The sequence below is a fragment of the Pseudochaenichthys georgianus genome, chromosome 1 (assembly GCF_902827115.2).
Source record: "Pseudochaenichthys georgianus chromosome 1, fPseGeo1.2, whole genome shotgun sequence".
NCBI classification, from domain to species: domain Eukaryota; kingdom Metazoa; phylum Chordata; class Actinopteri; order Perciformes; family Channichthyidae; genus Pseudochaenichthys; species Pseudochaenichthys georgianus.
Window position 1 is genome coordinate 16,468,494 of NC_047503.1, and position 20,277 is coordinate 16,488,770.

Sequence of the window (20,277 nt, forward strand, 5' to 3'; positions counted from 1 at the left end):
GCTACACCATGATTGACACCAATGTTCCTCTGTTTTAAGCCGTCAACCAACGCCTTATTGTTCTTGACCCAACAAGTGTGGATTCCCGTAACTGCATATTGGAACACTTAAAAAGAACAACACAAGGTACCATCGGACCTGTCGCATTCGCTTCACAATCCTTAAACCGCCAATGGGCATAACAAAGAAGAACTTCTGGTCAAAGTTATCAGCAGACAGAAGATTGCTAAACTTTTGGTAGAGCAAAAATGAAGACCGAGATGCGGAAACTGTGATCAAGAAGCTCAAGTACCAGGTAATGACAATGCATCCGAATGAACGGTTGAATGAAAGTCTGAATGAAAACATAAGGACAAAACAGCTGGTCGCACTGCTATTGCACAGCAGTTCAAATACCATGTTGCATGTTTTGAAAAGACCTGCATAACATCGAGAGACGGCAGCAGTGTGTGGCAAGAACCGGTCTACAAGGCACAACTGGGATGCTTCTGTCAGCAAACTACTCAAATCTACCAAACGTGGTCAATGTGGACTTGAACGCCTTCGGAATATTGTGGTCAAAATGTATGACGAGTCAAGTGAACGGATGGTGTTGAGGATGGAGGGCCGGACGTGTTTTCTCGAAGCCATCTCTCCTACTCTTGCAGCTATTCCTGCATGTAATACTGTGCTGACAACCAAGCGGAATGCATATGGGTCAATCAATACTCTCAACCAGAAGCACAAAGTCCTGCAGACTGGGGATGTATCGGGAAAGGTCATCTGCGGCAGAGCTATTGCAGAGCGAGAGTTGGTCCAAGATGAAGTGTGGATGCATATACGAATGCCGTGGAAGGTGCAAATGCTCCAGCTTTGGTTTTGCCTGCACAGCGTTGTGTAGGTGCAGACTGGAAGACTAGGTTCTGATTCAAACCAGAGCATAGTTTGATTATACATGTATATTTAACTATGAGAGGACAGACTAATGTTCAGGTTGTTTAAGTTACAGATGTGTTCAATGATAAGACATTTACATAGATGCTCAAGTGGTCAGTTTGCACATGACTGCATTTTACATATTGCATTTTGTATGCTGGAGAAGTGGTTTGAATAGTATGGCTTTGTTCAGTTCTTCGTTTGCAGATACATTTACCATTTTAGTGCAAAACTTCCAATACAATTAGTTGAAAAAATGCTGTGTTCATGCGTATTTGTTCACAGTGCATGAATCTGAATTTGTTCTATATCTAGAAACTTGTCATTTGACAGCACAAGTAGGTGCACGGACAAAGAGGTTAGATGAAAACAAGCAGGGCTTCTTTTCAGTCAAATTTGGGTGCTTCTTTTACGATTTACAACATGTTCTCTACTTAAATGTGAAGAACCTTATAGTTTAGCTTGCTTGTTACTCAACAATCGTCTAATGTAATGGCATTGGATTGTGTTTGTGTCTAACTGAATATTTTCTAATTGAACCCCTCCATTTGTGTTTCTTTCTCCCAGACACTGAACGGTTTTAAAGATGACCACTTCATGGAGCGACAGACTGCAGAACTTTGCAGACTTGCCTGCAAACATGGACCGCGTGACAATGAAAAAATACAGAAGAGAGTCCTACCACAGGTGAGGGACACATGTGGAGGTACAAGGTGCATTTCTGACTAACTGAAAGTACATCCAGATGGGAGTGTTTCAGGCCATAAAATACACAGTCAGACTTTGAAGTCAGTCCACACCAGTGAGTTGTGTTTGAAATGTATCAAGTAGATGCATCAGCAGCATATTTGATCATATTTATCATGAAACTAAAGATTGAAAGTCATGTAGAAATATACATCCAACATCCATTCCCCTCTCTTACATTTCCACTTAGAACTGACCCAAAATATGTTACATTATTTAATTTTAACCAGACTGTTTTTAAAGCAAGGCCTTTGATAATCATTGAACTCAACTGAAACGTTGACTTTAATTAAATGTATAATGTCAACAAAAATACACATAATTGTGTTAGGTAAATTGAAAGCAATACTTTTGAGTTCAACTTCATATAATTGCTTTCAACCAACCTAACTAAATGATGTGTCAATTGTTGACATAACACTTTTAATTAAAGTCAACATTTCAGTTTATTCAGTGTAGTATGTCTCTTAATGCAGTGTTTGCGCCGCTGCTGAATGTATGCGCGCCGATGCTACGGGGCGCCAGCCAGGTACCAAAAAAAAAAATGAAGATGATAATAATACGTGGCGCTCGCGTCATCGCCACGGAGGAGCACACGGCCTCTGCAAGCGAGACAGCGAGAGAGAGCTATTGAGAGCACACCTTTATCTATTTAATATAGTTGTAAACAGTAAGAAATCATTCCAGTGTGTACAATAGGACAGTAAAAAAAACGCCATTTTGAACGGCGCCCAGGGAGCAGTGAAGGGAACGATGCCTTGCTCAGGGACACCTCGGTAGCACTTGGTCTTGCCGGGACTTGAACTGGTGACCTTCCAGTTGCCAAGCCAAGTCCCTATCGACTTCGCCACCACCGCCCTAAGAGACTAAAGAGTCTCATTCTAGTGCTCACTGCTCACTGGAAACACCCTGCAGTCATTCTGAAAGCCTCATGATAGGAAGCATTCAGCCCTGTGAGAGCTATAAAACATGTGTTGCTGGTCAATGTTTAACTCAGCCTGAAATCTGCGTGTGTCCACTTCTGCTCTCTCACAGGGTTTATGAAACTGTCACTCATCTGTTAGCTCTGCATGTGCCCAGTTGTTGTCTCCCCCCCCCCCCCCCCCCCGCTCCAGACACACTCCTGCAAACAACTACACGTGCAAAGATAGAAACAAAAGGTACAAAGGTGGAGTAGAGCTCAATAGAAACAATCTAAAGTGAGTAGTTCAGCTTAATTGAATTAACCATTGAAAGTGACGTTTTTGTTTATCTCAAGAAGGGACGAAGAGCATTCCTTTTTAAAGTAAGTGCTCGGCTGAAACAATGCAGCCTGACCGTGAGTTGTGGGTATCACATAGCACAGGGCTGACGACTCTGCTCGGAAAAGATAAACTTTCTATCTCAGGGAGTAGAACCACTGTCTGCAGGAGATTAGAGAGCAGTGGAAACAACCTGACAGATTGTCACACAGCTGAGCTCACATGGAGTAGAAGTGGTTAAAGGATTCTGTCCTCGGTGTGGTGCGGCCCATGATATTTGAGGCTATTGTGTTGTCAGTCGGACCAAAGTCCAGGCCGACTCCGTTAATCAAGGTGCCCCCACCCATCGCATCCCCCACCCATTGTCAATATGGGCAAGCTTTAGACCCTGATCTCACTTAGGTTATGATTTATGGCTCTCATTTACTACACCTCCCACATATATTAAGCAAGAGGTCATACATGAAATGACAACTGCTCAACAAAATAGTAAAGAATTCAATTTGAATCCCTCTCTTGAAAAGGCGTAGGCTCGATCAACGCTGAGAAATTCTGACAGGAGTAATATATTGGTTTTTATTCAGGCATATCTGTGCTTCAGAGACGATGTCGGTAATGGAGGGACAGTAAGGCCATACGAATTTGAATTTGATTAGCAACTGTATAGCCAGATAAACTATCAGAAATGGTATTCAAATGCCGCTGAATGCATAACATAGAAATATGTTAATATTTAAGTTTGGCTATTTAAAAAAAAAAGAAAAAACTTTCCCAAAATAAATTCAGATTTTATAACAAAAAAAAAAAAAAAAAAAAAACCGGTCATAGAGCCCATAGAGTTAAAGGTGGTTAATTGTACCTGTAAAATCCATAGATTTAGGAGGTTCCCTAGTGGCCGTTAGCTGTACAAAAGAAATGGGGGAAAAAGTCGCGGCTTATAGTCCGAAAAGTACGGTAGTTGTTCTGGGTTAATGCTTGTTCTAAACTTATTTTTCTTGAAACAACATTTTCTTTCTCTGCTAGCAATTTAGTGGATTTGAGCAATTTAAAATTTGACTTACATTTGAGATGCAATTTGACCAATCAAAATTGAGCATCTTAAACATTTCTTTTTATATTTAACTCTTTTTTTTATGATGTAATGAATGTCTTAAACAACATTCACTATTAATTACATTTAACAATCAGGCAGTGAGGTGCTTAAAATACATCCATGTTTTATAAAAGGTACAATTAGAAAAAACCTAATGCTCCCGTGAGAGAAGTTATCCTTTAAGTGTTTACATAGAACCAAATCTCAGGATGGTAAGCAGCTGCCACTCTGTTGGCGAGTGTGTGGAGGGGGGGGGTTGCTTATTTCTACCTGACTTGTGATTGCTCTGGATGTCTTTGAGGGCGCACAAACACCACGCTGCGCAGCAACAACAACAACAACAACAACAACCCTGACTGACGGCTCACAACAACAGAGAATGACGCAGAATGGCCACAATCATTTTTGCAACAAGTCCGAAAAATGTGTGAATGGCAAGAAAGCAAAGAGAGAGAGAGAGAGAGAGAGAGGAGGGTGGGGGGCTTTGTTTGTGAGCCAGAGCTACAGTGTGTGGCCCGAGCAGTTTAGACCAACGGAGCGTCAAAGTGAGCTTTAATTTTGCTCAGAATGCATCGCCACTCGTCTGCTGGACTTACGTCTAAATGGGAACTTGTTCACTATGGATCTGCCGCCAGGTATTTCTCAAGAGATTTACAGATTGGTGATGATGATAAGATGCCTTGCTGATGGATTAGCTAGAGAGATCTAACCTTGTTTTTGTTTGAGTGTTTGATTACCCTTTGGCCGATTGTCAGCCTATTTGTAGCTTGACTAAATATTGACTCGTGTGGAAAGATCTAGGAACAGGCTCCGTGTTCACTTCAGACACAGATGCTGAGGATAAGATATGAAGGTCCGTCCCGACAGTTTAACTAGCAGCATGTGTCCTTTGGTTGGTAGCCCTGTCACCGTGTCAACACTGTCTGCCAGTGTGAGCTCCGCGGTCTCCTGATGGATTTATGACTCATCACAGGAGAGCTGATCCGGTCAGATGTGCTCAGTGTGGTTTCAACACCCCCTGGTTTTCTGAACTTCCTGTGGTTTTAGCAGCCGCTGGACTCGAGACATGGGGTTTACCATTACTCAACCATTTTGAGTCTTTGTTACCCAAGTCTATCCTTATGTTGTGCAATAATGTGTCACAAGTTTCTGATCCCCGATTAGTTGAACATATTCCTTTTGAATATGTTGATCAAAGTATCATCAATTGCTATGTACAGTTGTGTCTTTTGGTGCCTCCCTGGACTTTATTATATTTAAACAACTGCTGATCTTTGCTTAAGTATCTGTACTTTTGCTTTTGATTAGCTAGGTGTGCTTTTCACCAAGCTAGAAATACAACCCAGATGTAACACTTAGTAAACTGCCTCCTGGTACCTCATGAAGTTTTCACGCTGTAACAGTAGGATTAAACTTGAATGGCGTTCCCTTCTTTAATAGTTGTGGTTGATTTTGGAATTCTTGCAACGCAGAGAAGGTTGTTCGGCGACTGATCATTTAACCTGAGGGAAAAGTGGAACCTCCGCGAAGGTCAATGGTGTTCTGATTTATGGGATAGGAAGTTGTTTTTACAAGCGCTATAAAGAAGATGTGTTGTCTTTATTGCTCAGTGTTAAAGCAACCCGTTAATTGTTCAAGCCGAGTTGTTGGTCCTACTCAAGAGGGCGTTGGGTACAACATTGTTTGATGATTCCGACGTCACATCAAAGTAGCAGAAATACCCTACGGCACTGTTAATACAAGTGAAGCATGAGCTTAATGCCCCGTGATTCGGATCACTTGCAAAATGTTATGGATGCTTCCTTGGCCCTATTTCACGTCAACAAAGTTTCATGAAAATACGGCAAGTCGTTTGTCTTCTTTGATCGGATCAAAAAGAATGTCACCATTTATCCCCAAAGTTCTGAATGCAAATGGCCAAGGGCTTGATCTTTTGTAAATGTCATTGAACGTGTAATTGGCTTGTTGAGTTGCAGCAGTATTTTTAGACCGTTTCACATTGCCATCCTTTCTTCATACCGAATAGACCGATTATCTAGGCCCACAAATTGGTTATAGTGAGTCCATCCAGTTGGAGACACAACTTCTGTTGGGTCTGCCAGATTGCTCATGCTAATCTTATTGTTGAAAATGGCATTGAAACTAAAACATGTACCTCTACTTGTGTCCCACAGAGTGTTTGTCAACAGAAGCTTGGCAATGGAGAAGATTAAATGCTTTGGCTTTGACATGGATTACACTTTAGCAGGTAAGTTTGATGCACCTTTTGATATATTTTCTATCTTTTAAGGAAAATAAGGATTTAAGTCGATGGGTTTTCTGACTTCTTTTTAAATGTCACAATTGAACTTTGGCGAAAGGTTTTACAGAAATGTGACGTTTATTCTAAAACTGTGGCATAAATTCTTATTGTTGATTGGAACACAGTTGATAAAAGTCTTGGTTGATAAAGTCATCTATCGTTCCAACACTGCGCTTTACTTTTTGGTACTTTTAAATGTTCGGTAGCAGTCCAAGTTGGCCAGAGGATTGCATAACAGATCTTCAGTCTCCTGGGTGAATTTTTAAAACAAAACAAATCTCCAAGTATTGAACATATTTTGCATGGAAGTTAAATTCTCACTATCCTATCTTTTCAACTCTATATCTGGCCACCCTACCATCCCCCCAGGACTGCAGCAAATCCACAAAATATTATTTATGTCAACGCCGGTGACACTTAGATAAGAACATGTTAAGCCGAGCTCCCTGGCACACAGAGTTGTTCTTGTTCCTACTGACATCTAACCTGGTTGAAAATACCCTGATTTTAAAGCCACTCTGCGCTGTGACTCAGCTGCAGTTTTTGGTCTCGCTGTCTCTATAAATACATCCTCCCTGACTTTGAAAAGCGGGTCACGTTTGTTTTTGTCCAGTGATGGCTCCCATGAGAACGGGGATCACTCGTAGTCCCTCTCCGGCTCCGCCGTCCGATCCCCGCTCAGGCCGCCGGAGATATTACAGACGCTCAGCTGTTGACATGAGGCTCTTTATGGGCGCTCATAACCGAGTGTTAATGTTTACTTAAAAAGCACGGCTATCATGTATCTTTCTGGATGCTGTTCAGGTTTAGATTCACAGAGGTACTCCATCATCATGGTGTCACAGCCCCGCCGGTATTTGTGTATCAGGGGGTTGTTAACGGCATTTCAAATGTGCAAAATGCTCGAAATGTGGGCTTGTTTATACAAAGTATTTCTGTGAGGAAAAATCCAAAACACAACTTTTTCCGGAATTCAGTTAGAAAGTAGGAAATATCAAGGTGAAAAGTAAATAAATGTGTCTGCTATATATTGAGGAATTTTGCCTTGAAAAATCTAGGTATGAAAAACACGGTACACCCTTTCTGATTGGCCAACAGGAGTCCATTAATGTTGGATACCAATTGCTAAATAACAACTTATGTGAATGATACTAATCAGATATTCTACCATAGAGACGTTTATCCTTAATGACTAGCACAGCAACCAGTTGTTGACTAATCAATAAGTTGGTTGACATATATATGAGTATTTAAGTAGTATTGCTATATTAAACAAGGCAAAACAGATTCTTGATCAAAATTGCCGCTACATTCTTTACTGTTCATCGGTGTTACCTTATTTAAGTTACTGTGCAGAGGTTTGGGGCAGTAATTATAAAACTACAACACAATCCCTATTTATTCTACAAAAAAGAGCAATAAGACTTATAAAAAATGTCTGCTATTCTTAGAGCTAAAATTATTAAAACTGTCAGATCTTGTTGAATTCCAAATTGCACAAATCATGTTTAAGGCAAACAACGTTCAATGACCTGGGAATATTCAGATATTGTTCCATGAAAGACAAGGGAATTATTATTTACGGGGTTAATTTATATTCACTAATGTTAGGGTGCGCACAACAAAGAGACGTTTTTGTGTTTGTGTTTGTGGGGTGAAGATCTGGAACAACGTGAGTGAGGAGCTAAAGGGATGTCCAAACATCCAACTATTCAAAAAGAGGTATAAAGACACACTTCTCACAAGGCACAGGGAGGACACCGCTAAACCATAACTGTTTATATTCTTGTTTTGTGTTCTATTTATGAATTTGTGTTTGTATGAATTTGTGTATGGACATATATATATATATAAATATATATATAGAGACCATTCTCCTAACTTGCCTGTCTATATTATATGAATCATTATATAAATTATTCAAGGTTAAAGTATACATTGATATTGTATGTTAACATATGATATACAAAGAAAAAAGAAAAAAGGGGGAGAAGGGGTCGGATTAAATAAGTGTAAACTTCTTCCGACCTTTTCAGACGTGTAATTAGCTAAAGCTTTGTTGTTTATTGATATCAGACAATGATACTACAGACTATTCAATTATTAATTAAACATTTCGTTTTATTATTGCATTCATTTGTATAGTACTGCATCATGTCTTTATCATCTTTTGTTTCATTTGTATTTTCTTTGGTTTTACACGCTCGAAAAAAGAAAAAAAAACTAAATATTATATTGACAATTATATTATAAGATCATAATAATCACGAGTAATAATACTGTCATTTTTAATGCCAAAAATGTAGATTTTAAAATGTGGAGATTTTCTGCTTTTCTCTGTTTAATAACATATTAGAAAATAATATTGTTGGTTTTTGGAGCGACAAAACAAGACATTAAACATTTCTCTGGGCTTTTAGAAATGTTTTACACATTTTCTAAAACTGAGACTGTTTTATCTAGAAAATACCACGCATACCACGTCACATGTTGTAGTATTTCATAAGACTGCAACCAACATCACACAACATTGCCTCGTCTGTTCTTTGTGGCCCAGAATGTTACCCAACCACTAGCCAAGTTTTACCGAGAGAAACACATATTTGTGTCCTCGTTTCCAAACACACTTTTGGCTGCCCTGTAGACCCAGAGGCGGCGCTTCTATTTTATTCCCGATATCTTTCATGGTGTCATACATCTGTGACAAAGGCCTACATTTGTCAGCAGCCGCAGATAAAATAAAACCGATGACGCGTTCTTCTAATATAGATAGCGATGTGGCATGGTTCAGATTAAGGCACACTTTCATGGGATTGTGTTTGAGGGCTCTATTAGGAAAAGGGTGCGGGTTGTTTACCTTGTGTGTGTGAGGGGGGGGGGGGGGGTACATTACATTTAGGCCTGCGGTGACCTGGCCCGTACACTCTGGAGAGAACTCACACCTCAGCTATCGGAGCAGCGGGAGTATAATTAACTGGCAACGATCTCATCAGACTGGACGTAAAAGAGCCGTGTGTGTGTGTGTGTGTGTGTGTGTGTGTGTGGTGTGGTGTGTGTGTGTGTGTGTGTGTGTGTGTGTGTGTGTGTGTGTGTGTGTGTGTGTGTGTGTGTGTGTGTGTGTGTGTGTGTGTGTGTGTGTGTGTGTGTGTGTGTGTGTGTGTGTGTGTGTGTGTGTGTGTGTGTGTGTGTGTGTGTGTGTGTGTGTGTGTGTGTGTGTGTGTGTGTGTGTGTGTGTGTGTGTGTGTGTGTGTGTGTGTGTGTGTGTGTGTGTGTGTGTGTGTGGTGTGTGTGTGTGTGTGTGTGTGTGTGTGTGTGTGTGTGTGTGTGTGTGTGTGTGTGTGTGTGTGTGTGTGTGTGTGTGTACACTCAGATCTTGTACTTGAGTAAAAGTAGAAGTACCAGAGTGTAGGAATACTCTGTTACAGTAAAAGTCCTGCATTCAAAATGTTCCTCAAGTGAAAGTATAAAAGTATTCTCATCAAAATATAGTAAAAGTAGTCATTGTGCAGATTGGTCCATTTCAGAATAATATATATGATGTGTTTTATAGTGATTGATCATGAAAGTGTTCTCAAAGCTGGTGAAGGTGCAGCTAGTTTGAAGTACTTTGTAGACTGCAGGGTAGCTGGTGGATTTACTCCAGGTGGAACTAAAGTCTGATTTAACACTTGATTATATTTCACATCATTCATCCACATCTGTGAAGTAACTAAAGGGATTAAATACATGTAGTGGAGGAGAAGTACACCATGTACCTCTGAAATGTAGTGGAGTCGAAGTACACCATGGCTGAAGTCGAATAGTCCATTTAGCTTAGGAACCTTCCTAAAGGAGTGAAATGACCCGGAAGTCCCTCAGTGGCAGCCATGATAAGTGCCGTTCGAATTCTCTAGAATGATGAGAATGATAGGAAAGGAGGTTTCAAACTTCCTTTATAACCTCCTTTAGCTTAGGAACCACTGGACCTCCCTAACCGGCAGGAGAAGCGAAAATGCTGCCCCACAATGCCTTGCAGCCGCAGCATTTGCCGTCACTCAACAGTCGGCCGTTCACGGAAACAACCGATTATGACGGAGAAATGATATCATGAAAGTTACGGTGCTTATTAAGCATTTTAAAACATAGGTGGTAAGTTGCCAAAGTGCTTTGTTTTGAACGTTCATCAGTATTATAATCAAAAAGAGAAATATGAACGTTAGTTTTCACTGAAGTTATCAAATAAAGTCAACATTTCAGTCTTTACTGAGCTGTGTGGGGTTTGTTCAACTTTTAAAAGATGTTTGAATGGTGATATACACAGTGATAGATGTTAAGGACCACTAATGTTTATAATAAATACATCTGTATTGATTTTAAGATCTTTAGTTCATACAATCATACGTATTGGGATCATTGGTATTAATGTGGACCGGAGGGAGAGGGTGACGAGCATAAGTTTCACTTTCCTTTTTTATTTCAATTCCAACTTTGGTCCTGAAGAATCTGTTTCTCTGTTGTCTACGTTCATAAAGCAAAGCAGCAGCATCAGAGCACGGGGCAGAGTCTCTAGATGAGTTCACAGCAGTCCCTCGTTCTTATTAAACATCCATGTTGTCGTCCGCTGTATAGAAAACTGTGGTTTCCATAGTTTCCCCACAGCAGCAGACGCACACAATGACGTCCGCTGGCGCATCATAAACACGTCGGATAGTGAAAGTGCATTCGGATTCTCTAAAGTACCGCAGTCTCTTCTCCTAAGTCCTTTTGAATTCTCCTATCCACTATCCCTTAACCCCGTGACGTTTCACTCAGAGGTCAAGGAATAGACGATAGGGTTAGAACTTAGGAGCTGATTTTTAAACTATCCGACTGCAGCCCAAGTACCTCTGAACTGTAGTGAGTAGAAGTACACCATCTACCTCTGAACTGTAGAGGAGTAGAAGTACACCATGTACCTCTGAACTGTAGTGAGTAGAAGTACACCATGTACACCATGTACTTCTGAACTGTAGTGCAGTAGAAGTACACCATGTACTTCTGAACTGTAGAGAAGTCGAAGTACACCATGTACCTCTGAACTGTAGTGGAGTAAAAGTACACCATGTACCTCTGAACTGTAGTGAGTAGAAGTACACCATGTACCTCTGACTTGTGTTCACTGCCAACCTAAAAGTACCTCAACAATTAATCAATAATGTGTTGAAAGGTTGGCTGATAGTTGTATATCGGCTCAGCCAGGTTATATGGGAGGCCCAGTCTACGTACAGGTCACTCCTTTTGAAATATTAAACTTAGTTTTCTTTTCTTTAATTTTCCATCCTCGTGTAGAAGGCTATCACAAAACACACATGTGGTTGTTTATAGCATAAGGAACATCTGATTTAATGTGAGGTAGGGAAATAATCATTTGAGTATGTGTATATAAATATGTAATTTACAACAGCTGTAAGCTGCTGGAAAATGCACCTTGAAAGTGCTTGACTTTGACTTTGGAAAAGGTGTAAGAACCCTGAGTTATGATTATGGTCAGGGTGTTTACTTTTCTGTGAGCACAGATCTGGTTATTATGTCAGACAACATGTTTCTGTGAGAGGGGCTCAGAGGGAAACAAGGTGTTGTGTATTTTTTTGGACAAATCAGATTTAAACATTTGATCTTTTGGTTTCACCTTTCCTTTAGTGTGTTTTTTAGGTCTCGATGCATGAAACGCCTCCATTGGACTCCTTAGTTTACTTCTGTGACATAATGACATCACTATGTAACACTCGCGCTTCGGTTGGCTATCGCTCTAACACAGTGTATGGATAAGGGGCCGGACATCTCTAAACAGTTGACCTATCACAACAGAGCCTGCCAGCTAACCAATCAGAGCAGACTGGGCTCTGGTTTCAGACAGAGGGTGAAAAGAGGTGCTGCAGTAAGAGAAAAATAGAGAGCTTTTTGAACATTTAAGCGAGGAGACACGTCCCAGTAGAGGCACTACATACAAATATGAACCTGAAAATGAGCCTTTTAGATCCTCTGATTTGAAACCAGGTTTTCCATTCGGTTCAATTCAGTTGTGAAATTGATGGCGTGTAACAACCCTTATCTGGTTATTATGTAATAAAACCACTTCCTGCTCCTAAATGACAAGCGTGACTCACTTTGACATTACCTAGAGATGCGATTTGATTGCCTGCTATGCGAGTGGGAGGACCGCCCCAGTGTCCCAAGGTCAACACGTGGAAAGAGCCCCAGAGAGAAGGAGAGAGTGATGATAGCAAAGGCGACGGAGGGCAACGGCTCTTAAAATAGGTTTCTTTGTAGAGCTTAAAGAAGATTATGACAAGCGATGGACGAGAAGCAGGAGGAGTACGGGCAGTTTCGTGGCTGTACGCTGCTGCTCCGGGCACCCGGCCCAAAGCCTGAGTTCTGCTGGGAGACCACAGCGGGGGGGTTGTGGAGGGAGAAAGGGGGAGAGGTTACGTGATTATAATGCAGAAACAGGCTGATGCTTTCAGAGCTGCATCAACAAAAGCTTTGCTCTACACAAGATGTTCCTGTACCCCCGTGCATACATTAAGCTTCTGTGTGTAACTCAGCACGGAGCAGGACACAGATGTGTGTCCTCCAATGCTGCCCCCCCCCAACCCTTTCTAACTGTCCTCTATCCAAGCATCATCAGCCAACATTTCTCCCCCCACTGGGACTGTGGAAAGCAGGCAACAACACAAGCACATTCTCCCATCGTATTTATAACATCTGACATAGTCTCTTCCCAGTGTCACATAGCATTTAAATCCTCTGCGGGGTTATTCTGAGCGCAGCATCAATCTGAGTTTTGTTTATTTTCAGACCCCCCCCCTCCTCGGTTTTGGTAAATATGTAGCGGTGACATGGTTGGGGAGGGCTCATCAGTGACTTTTCATTTTCACGCCTGATCCTGTTTCTTTCTGTGGATTTGTGTGCAAAACACAGAGGGCCTTGTTGATGGCGAGGAAAGACAAGGGCAAGTGTGTGTGGGGGGGGGGGGGTTTCACTGGAGAGTGAAAACATGTTGAGTGACACTGAGCTCCACTGAGTGTGTGTCACCTCTAATGAAACCTTGTTAGTTGTGTAATGGCAGGTCATGTTCCTTTAACTGTATACATATTAATATAGTGTACATTTGACATGTATGTGACATGTTCCACAGGCTTGACCTTTACCACTTCAACAGCTATACATTAGTGACTGTTGTCTCTCAAAGAGCAGGACAGCTTCACTGTCACCTTTTGAAGACATCTGTAGTTATTAAACCAAGGTTCCATACACATTTTTAACTGCTTTGTGATTTTCTGACCAACATATACAACAATTTAACATGTTTTACTTTCAAATGTTGTTTATCTTTTATATTGATCAATTGATCAGATTCTTTCTTGTTTTTAATATGTCAGAAAATAGTTAAAAATGGCCATCACAAGTTCAAATAGTTTGTTTTGTCAGATCAACAATCAAAAAACCTAAAAAATAATAACATTATATTTAATAATAATACTTAAATCAGAGAAAAAGCTGAAGAAAAACTTCATTTTTGTAAAACTGAAATCACGGGACTTTTTGAATTATTTTCTTCATAAATGTCAAATATGATATTTATTATATATTCCTTGTCTGACGAGCGACTAATTGATTAATTGATTCGTTATTCAGTTCAAAGTGACCAACAAAGTCTAACAATAAAGCAGTGATCAGAGTAATCGCTTCAATAAGCCAGAAATAAAACAACATACTGTAAACGTAGCATTGAATCTTTTTTTTTTAAATGTCAACAACAAAAACCTTTTATATAGCAGATTAGACCCCAAATTGTACTGTAGCATCACATGCATTGTTACCTTTTATTGTGTTGAATGTGTGTGTCTGTTTAATTTCCAGTGTACAAGTCACCAGAGTACGAGTCCCTGGGTTTCGAGCTGACGGTGGAGCGGCTGGTCTCAATCGGTTACCCCCAGGAGCTGCTCAGCTTCGTCTACGACCCGACCTTCCCCACCAGGTCAGATTTCATTAATGCTTATAAACCTAGGTATTATGTCAGTAAAGTGTGTGTGTGTGTGTGTGTGTGTGTGTGTGTGTGTGTGTGTGTGTGTGTGTGTGTGTGTGTGTGTGTGTGTGTGTGTGTGTGTGTGTGTGTGTGTGTGTGTGTGTGTGTGTGTGTGTGTGTGTGTGTGTGTGTGTGTGTGTGTGTGTGTGTGTGTGTGTGTGTGTGTGTGTGTGTGTGTGTGTGTGTGTGTGTGTGTGTGTGTGTGTGTGTGTGTGTGTGTGTGTGTGTGTGTGTGTGTGTGTGTGTGTGTGTGTGTGTGTGTGTGTGTGTGTGTGTGTGTGTGTGTGTGTGTGTGTGTGTGTGTGTGTGTGTGTGTGTGTGTGTGTGTGTGTGTGTGTGTGTGTGTGTGTGTGTGTGTGTGTGTGTGTGTGTGTGTGTGGAAATACACACTGGAAATGTCTCGATATACAAATCTATTTTTCAGTCTCTTTTGGTTACTTATTGTACTATACAACTACATAGTTTACAATACACCTATGCAGTTTTTTTGTAGCGCTGTATTACACGGAGAGTTTTATATGTCAATAATGTTCAACATTGTGATACACGGTGTAAATGCTGCACTGTAGACTAATGCTGTTCCCTCCGACTCTCAGGGGTCTTGTGTATGATACCATGTATGGAAACCTGTTGAAGGTTGATGCCTACGGTAACATCCTGGTCTGTTGCCATGGATTCAACTTCCTCCGAGGGTAAGTGTGTCCCACATCCCCGCCCCCCCTATCATCTGAAAAGGATCATAAATCATAATCCAGTTTGATAACTTTGCAGGGTTTGTTCAAAGTGTTGAAAGTTTGGAAAATGCTTAAAAAGAACAGTTTGTTTTCTAGCTTGGTATTATACTTTGATTTCAATTAAACTCCTTTAGAAATGCTTGATTATAATCACATGTTACAAATATGTTATTGAATTATACGCTGTTTGTTGGTTGTCTTCTGGGAATTTAGTTAGCTCAAAATTAAATAAGCGTGATCAAGAAATGAAATGAATGTTGAAATGAACAGCTGTTGGAATAAGCAGTTACATTAGGGTTGACAAATGTTGGTTAAATGACCTTGAAAGTGCTTAAAAAGTGTTTGAGTTGAACTCTTAAAATGCTTTACCAACCTTGATTTAGCTTTTTTTCCGACATTGTCAGCTCTAAATATGTGAGTGAAAAAAAAAAAAAAAAAAAAAGGACCAACACAAATGTACTCTTGTCTCTTTCTCCTTTCCCAGCCCCGAGATCCGCGAACGGTACCCAAACAAGTTCATCCAGAGGGATGACACGGAGCGCTTTTATATCCTTAACACACTCTTCAACCTGCCAGGTAAGGCCTCTGAGCTCAGAGAAGCATCACGGGACTGTTGCAGCGAACATAAACCTGCAAGACTTTTAATCTGATTAAAAGCTGAACATGATGTAATGGGAGATTCAAACGGAACATTTCCCCTGTCAGATGATCGAGCTGCTTCCTCACTAAAGACCCCCCTTCCCTCCTTTCTTTTTCTTTCACAGAGACCTACCTCTTTGCTTGTCTTGGGGATTTTTTCTCCAACTGTGATAGATACACAAGGTAAGGAACTTTTTGTAACGCTATCTGTCATGCAACAAGTGTCGGGTGACGCAAAGACAGTTGCTCACCAAACCTGGGTCAGCATGGGAGGGTGCAGGTGTCTCAACCGCTAATCTAAGCTAATTGTTTTAAATGGAAATCAAATGGGAGTACAGCCATCTTTGTTTCTCTGTAACAATGATTTATATTAATCTCTTCTACTAATGGTAGAAAAGCATGGATTATTATCAGAGTGAGATAGAATGAACGATGTTCTCACTAACTATTTAAAGAGAATGCAATCTTGATATAGCTACGAGATAATCTTTTAAAATGTTACTCGGAGCAGACCTAATTTCCTGTCAATCTGTTGAGAGTGTAATCTGGAATGGTTGCATGTCCTTTGTCCTCTGAAACCTGGTTGTTGGTCTTTTAGGGGGAGAATGCTTTCCTGTTTGGCTGGGGACCCCTCCAACAAGGGAAGGCTATCCCATTTAAAAGCAAACAAAAAAACAAAATGTCATGTTTTTGAAAACCTTCTGTAAAAATGTGGCCTGTCCAACGGCTGTGCTCGTGTGTGTCTGTGCTCCTCTCCCCCAGCTGTGAAAGTGGCTTCAAAAATGGCGACCTCTTCATGTCCTACCAGAGCATGTTCCAGGACGTCCGCGACGCCGTCGACTGGGTCCACTTCAAGGTGAGACCCCTTTGAAAGTCCTTTTCTCAGTCTGTCAGTTAGTCACTGAGTTATCTGCACTCTCTTGACAGCCACCAGTCACAAATGACAAAAAAAAAGTCATTATAAAGAGGCCCTTAAAAATCACGTAAAATTAGTTACATTTTGAAAATGCTCATCTCCAGTTGAAGTAGTTTGTTATCCACCCCCTGTTCAAAGCCACCAGACTCATTCACAAAAACAGTCATTTCACCTCACTGAACGTGGGATTCAAAAGATATTCAGACATTTCTTTGACAAAAAAATAACTTTCAATTTTGATTGATGGGTTGGTTATTTGTTCAGATTCATGAATTCATTGTATTGTCTTTAAATGTTACAAAATGGTGAACAATTCTCATTACAAGTTTAAGTAGTGTGTTATCTAAGCTCTCTAATGCCACCAGACACAAACAATAATTTTACCTCGTGGAAGTTGCAACATTTCCCTCAAAATCCAGAGGCCATTAACTCTCTAGTTGTGAGAAAAAGGGCCAATACATTCGATAGCATAATCACTTTCTATTTCAAATCATTTCTGTTGCAACTGCTCTCACATTGTGTGACCAGTTGCATCTTTTCACTATCTAAAAAAAGAAAAACCTTGCTTACCGCTAAATGCCACGAGTCCTTATGTGCTCTGTGTGGGTTGCCACTGACAACTGTTACTCAACTGTTACCGTGGCATTAATTATTCGGACTCTCGTGTCTCTCGTTGCAGGGTACTCTGAAGCAGAAGACAGTGGAGAACTTGGAGAAATATGTTGTGAGAGATGTAAGTAGTACTTGTATTTATATAGGAACACATTCTTGTTATAATCTGCTGGTTTGTAAAGATGCTAAAGTCTTTTTATTTTCCCTCCAGGGGAAGCTGTCTCTTCTCCTCAGCAGGATGAATGAAGTAGCCAAGGTTTTCTTGGCTACCAACAGCGACTACAAATACACAGAGGTGAGTAACGGTGCTTTCAAGGATTATGATGAACTGTGCACTCCAAAGCTCCCGGTTAGTCTGTTTTAGCTACTCTAAACACTGCGGTGTGTGTTGTGTTCTTTCAGAAAATCATGACCTACCTGTTTGACTTCCCCCACGGCCCCAAGGTAAAACATTGCCCCCCCCCCTGCTCTTCACACTTTTTAATGTGTTGTACATGCAGGTGAAGGTGGAAGACACATTTCTTGCTCTTACCTCCGCGTGGCTTTACTTCCTGTGTGTGTGTGTTGGTTTTACAGCCTGGAACCTCCCACCGGCCCTGGCAGTCCTACTTCGATCTGATCCTGGTGGACGCCAGGAAGCCGCTGTTCTTCGGAGAGGGGACGGTGCTCAGACAGGTGGACACGGTGAGCAGACGCAGAGCTGAGACAGTGTTTATCGATGTGGAACGCAGAGAGTTATGGACATGTTGAAGCCTCTTTTCTAGAAATACATGACCTTTCTCAGACTGAAATTATAATATGTGTCACATTGTCTCCCATTTAGTCTTTGGTCAGTTTGCAGCCATGCTCTGCACACATCTGACACTGCTTCTTGAAAAAACGCTTTTAAAGAATGGATTTCAAATGTGTTGTCTTGACATATAGTTAAAAAATACAGCACCCAGACAAAAGTAGACAACATCTAGATGCTCGTGCTCTTATTCAGCTTCACTCATGATTCAGATCAGAGTGGGCAAAGCTGAATTGATGTCACAACAACAATAATTGTCTCAAACAACCCTAACCCTAACCCTTTCACACCGGAGTACTTTTCCCAGGAATAGTTCCGATAGTTCCTGGGATTTTGCATTCACACCAAAAAGATCTGGAACTAGAAAAAAAATTCGGGAACCTTTTCACCCTTTTTCAGGCCCTGCTAGAGAGGTGGTACTTTCCTGGGGAGGAAAAGGTTCCAATTTCTGATTGGCTGGGCGAATTGCAAACCACGCCCCGTGAAACTCCGAAAAGTTTTGTGAAGCCGCCATTTTATTTGCTTGCATTAGCATTATTAGCATTAGCATTGGCCCAGCGCACCAACGGAGAGAGACTAACTTATGGCAACACAAAATAAAACGTGGGAGCGGTGGAGTGATGAGGAGGTGTCGGCGCTTCTGGTGATTTACCCGGGACTTCGGGCGGCAGTAAAGTTGTTTGCGGCCTGCCAGTAAACCCAAAGCAGAAGAAGAAGTGACGGCAGCGGCTTCATTTGCGTAATGCTCCCTCAGGGACTTATTCCGGTGTGAACGCGATCTACTAGATAGTTCCGGAACTAAAGAGTTCCGGGAACGATTCCTGGGAAAAGTACTTGGTGTGAAAGCGCCTATTATGAGTTGTCTTTGTTTCCCCATTACTTTCTAAACAATCTGATAAATTGTAGTCGTTTGCAGATAGGTTGCATTCTACAAATAAGGACAGATATTCTCTTTGAGCTAACAATTAGCATGAATGACATGGGGAACAACTACAGAGTTTCTAGTTATGCACGAAAAAAGAAAACGTGTATATACTTGATGCATCTTCAAATCTGTTAAGGTGTAAAATGTAGTTTTAGCATGTGGCTTTATTCAGGTCCATTTGAGTGTTTCACCTCTGTGATTGTGCGCAGGCCTTTCTAACCAATCGGATGTTGTGTTCTTTATCTCAGATATCAGGGCGTTTAAAGATTGGAACCTACACTGGACCTCTGCAGCACGGCATCGTCTACTCTGGAGGTCTGATTATTGTCTACCAGTCTTCCCTTTTTTGACCTTGTGTTAGTTTTGTTAGATAGGCAAGGCAAGTTTATTTATATAGCACCTTTCAACACAAGGCAATTCAAAGTGCTTTACAACAATGAAAGACATTCAGAGAATTAAGAAATAGTGCAGAAGAAACACATTATAAAATGGGATTTTAAAACGCTCATTTAAAAGCAAAGATAGATACAGGTATTTTAAACTCCTTCTACTCCAGGTTCCTCTGACATTGTGTGCGACCTCCTGGGGGCCAAGGGGAAGGACATCGTGTACATCGGGGACCACATCTTCGGAGACATCCTCAAGTCCAAGAAGCGCCAAGGCTGGAGGACGTTCTTGGTGATCCCCGAGCTCGCCCAGGAGCTGCACGTGTGGACCGACAAGAGCTGTGAGTATGAAGGCAAACACGTAAACACGGGCCCTAACACACGTGTGTAGTGACATTTAGAAATACTAGCTTGACCGCATATACTAGAGATGCCCCGAAATACCAGCTGCTGAGCGGATTTGGACCATTTTCAGTGTCAAATTGACATACATGCACAATCGTTTACATCATGCACATAGAGACACTATGGCCTGTAAAAAAGCCACAAGCCACATTTTTAGCAAAAATATCATATTGTAAATCATATAAAGTAACCGTAGTGACTGGCTCTTCTGCCAACAGCGGGGGGTCTCTCCCCCTCATCTTGCTGTGTGTGCAGTCAGTGGGTGTGGGTGAAGGACAACGCTTGCTGCAGGAGTGGGAGTTAATATAATTTAATAAACACCTTTTCATTCTTTTAAATGAATTATACAATTTATTTTACATATTTTTAAATGTATAACATATGTCTCTGTGTATTTCTTGTGTCTTATGTATTATTATGAGCACACAGATTTTTTTCAAAAATTACACAAATATTCATGTTGTAAATAATATTGTGTAGAAAGAAGAAAACAAGTCAGAATGTCCCACTTGAAAGACAAGAAAA

General features: G+C 41.0%; 1 protein-coding gene across 2 annotated transcripts in view; it reads left to right on the forward strand.

Moving 5' to 3' along the window:
* Positions 1-20,277, forward strand: part of nt5c2b (5'-nucleotidase, cytosolic IIb) — a 28,822-nt gene that overhangs the window by 3,332 nt on the left and 5,213 nt on the right. The window contains exons 2-15 of one of the 2 annotated variants that reach the window (XM_034096104.2): positions 1,483-1,602; positions 6,171-6,244; positions 14,180-14,297; positions 14,942-15,037; positions 15,564-15,655; positions 15,844-15,901; positions 16,481-16,574; positions 17,314-17,367; positions 17,458-17,541; positions 17,649-17,690; positions 17,823-17,930; positions 19,210-19,276; positions 19,518-19,688; positions 19,971-20,051. In XM_034096104.2, coding sequence (XP_033951995.1) covers positions 1,502-1,602; positions 6,171-6,244; positions 14,180-14,297; positions 14,942-15,037; positions 15,564-15,655; positions 15,844-15,901; positions 16,481-16,574; positions 17,314-17,367; positions 17,458-17,541; positions 17,649-17,690; positions 17,823-17,930; positions 19,210-19,276; positions 19,518-19,688; positions 19,971-20,051 — 1,240 coding nt within the window. In that variant the 5' untranslated portion in view covers positions 1,483-1,501. The remainder of the gene's footprint in view (positions 1-1,482; positions 1,603-6,170; positions 6,245-14,179; positions 14,298-14,941; positions 15,038-15,563; positions 15,656-15,843; positions 15,902-16,480; positions 16,575-17,313; positions 17,368-17,457; positions 17,542-17,648; positions 17,691-17,822; positions 17,931-19,209; positions 19,277-19,517; positions 19,689-19,970; positions 20,052-20,277) is intronic. The other variant, XM_034096183.2, reaches the window with a different exon arrangement.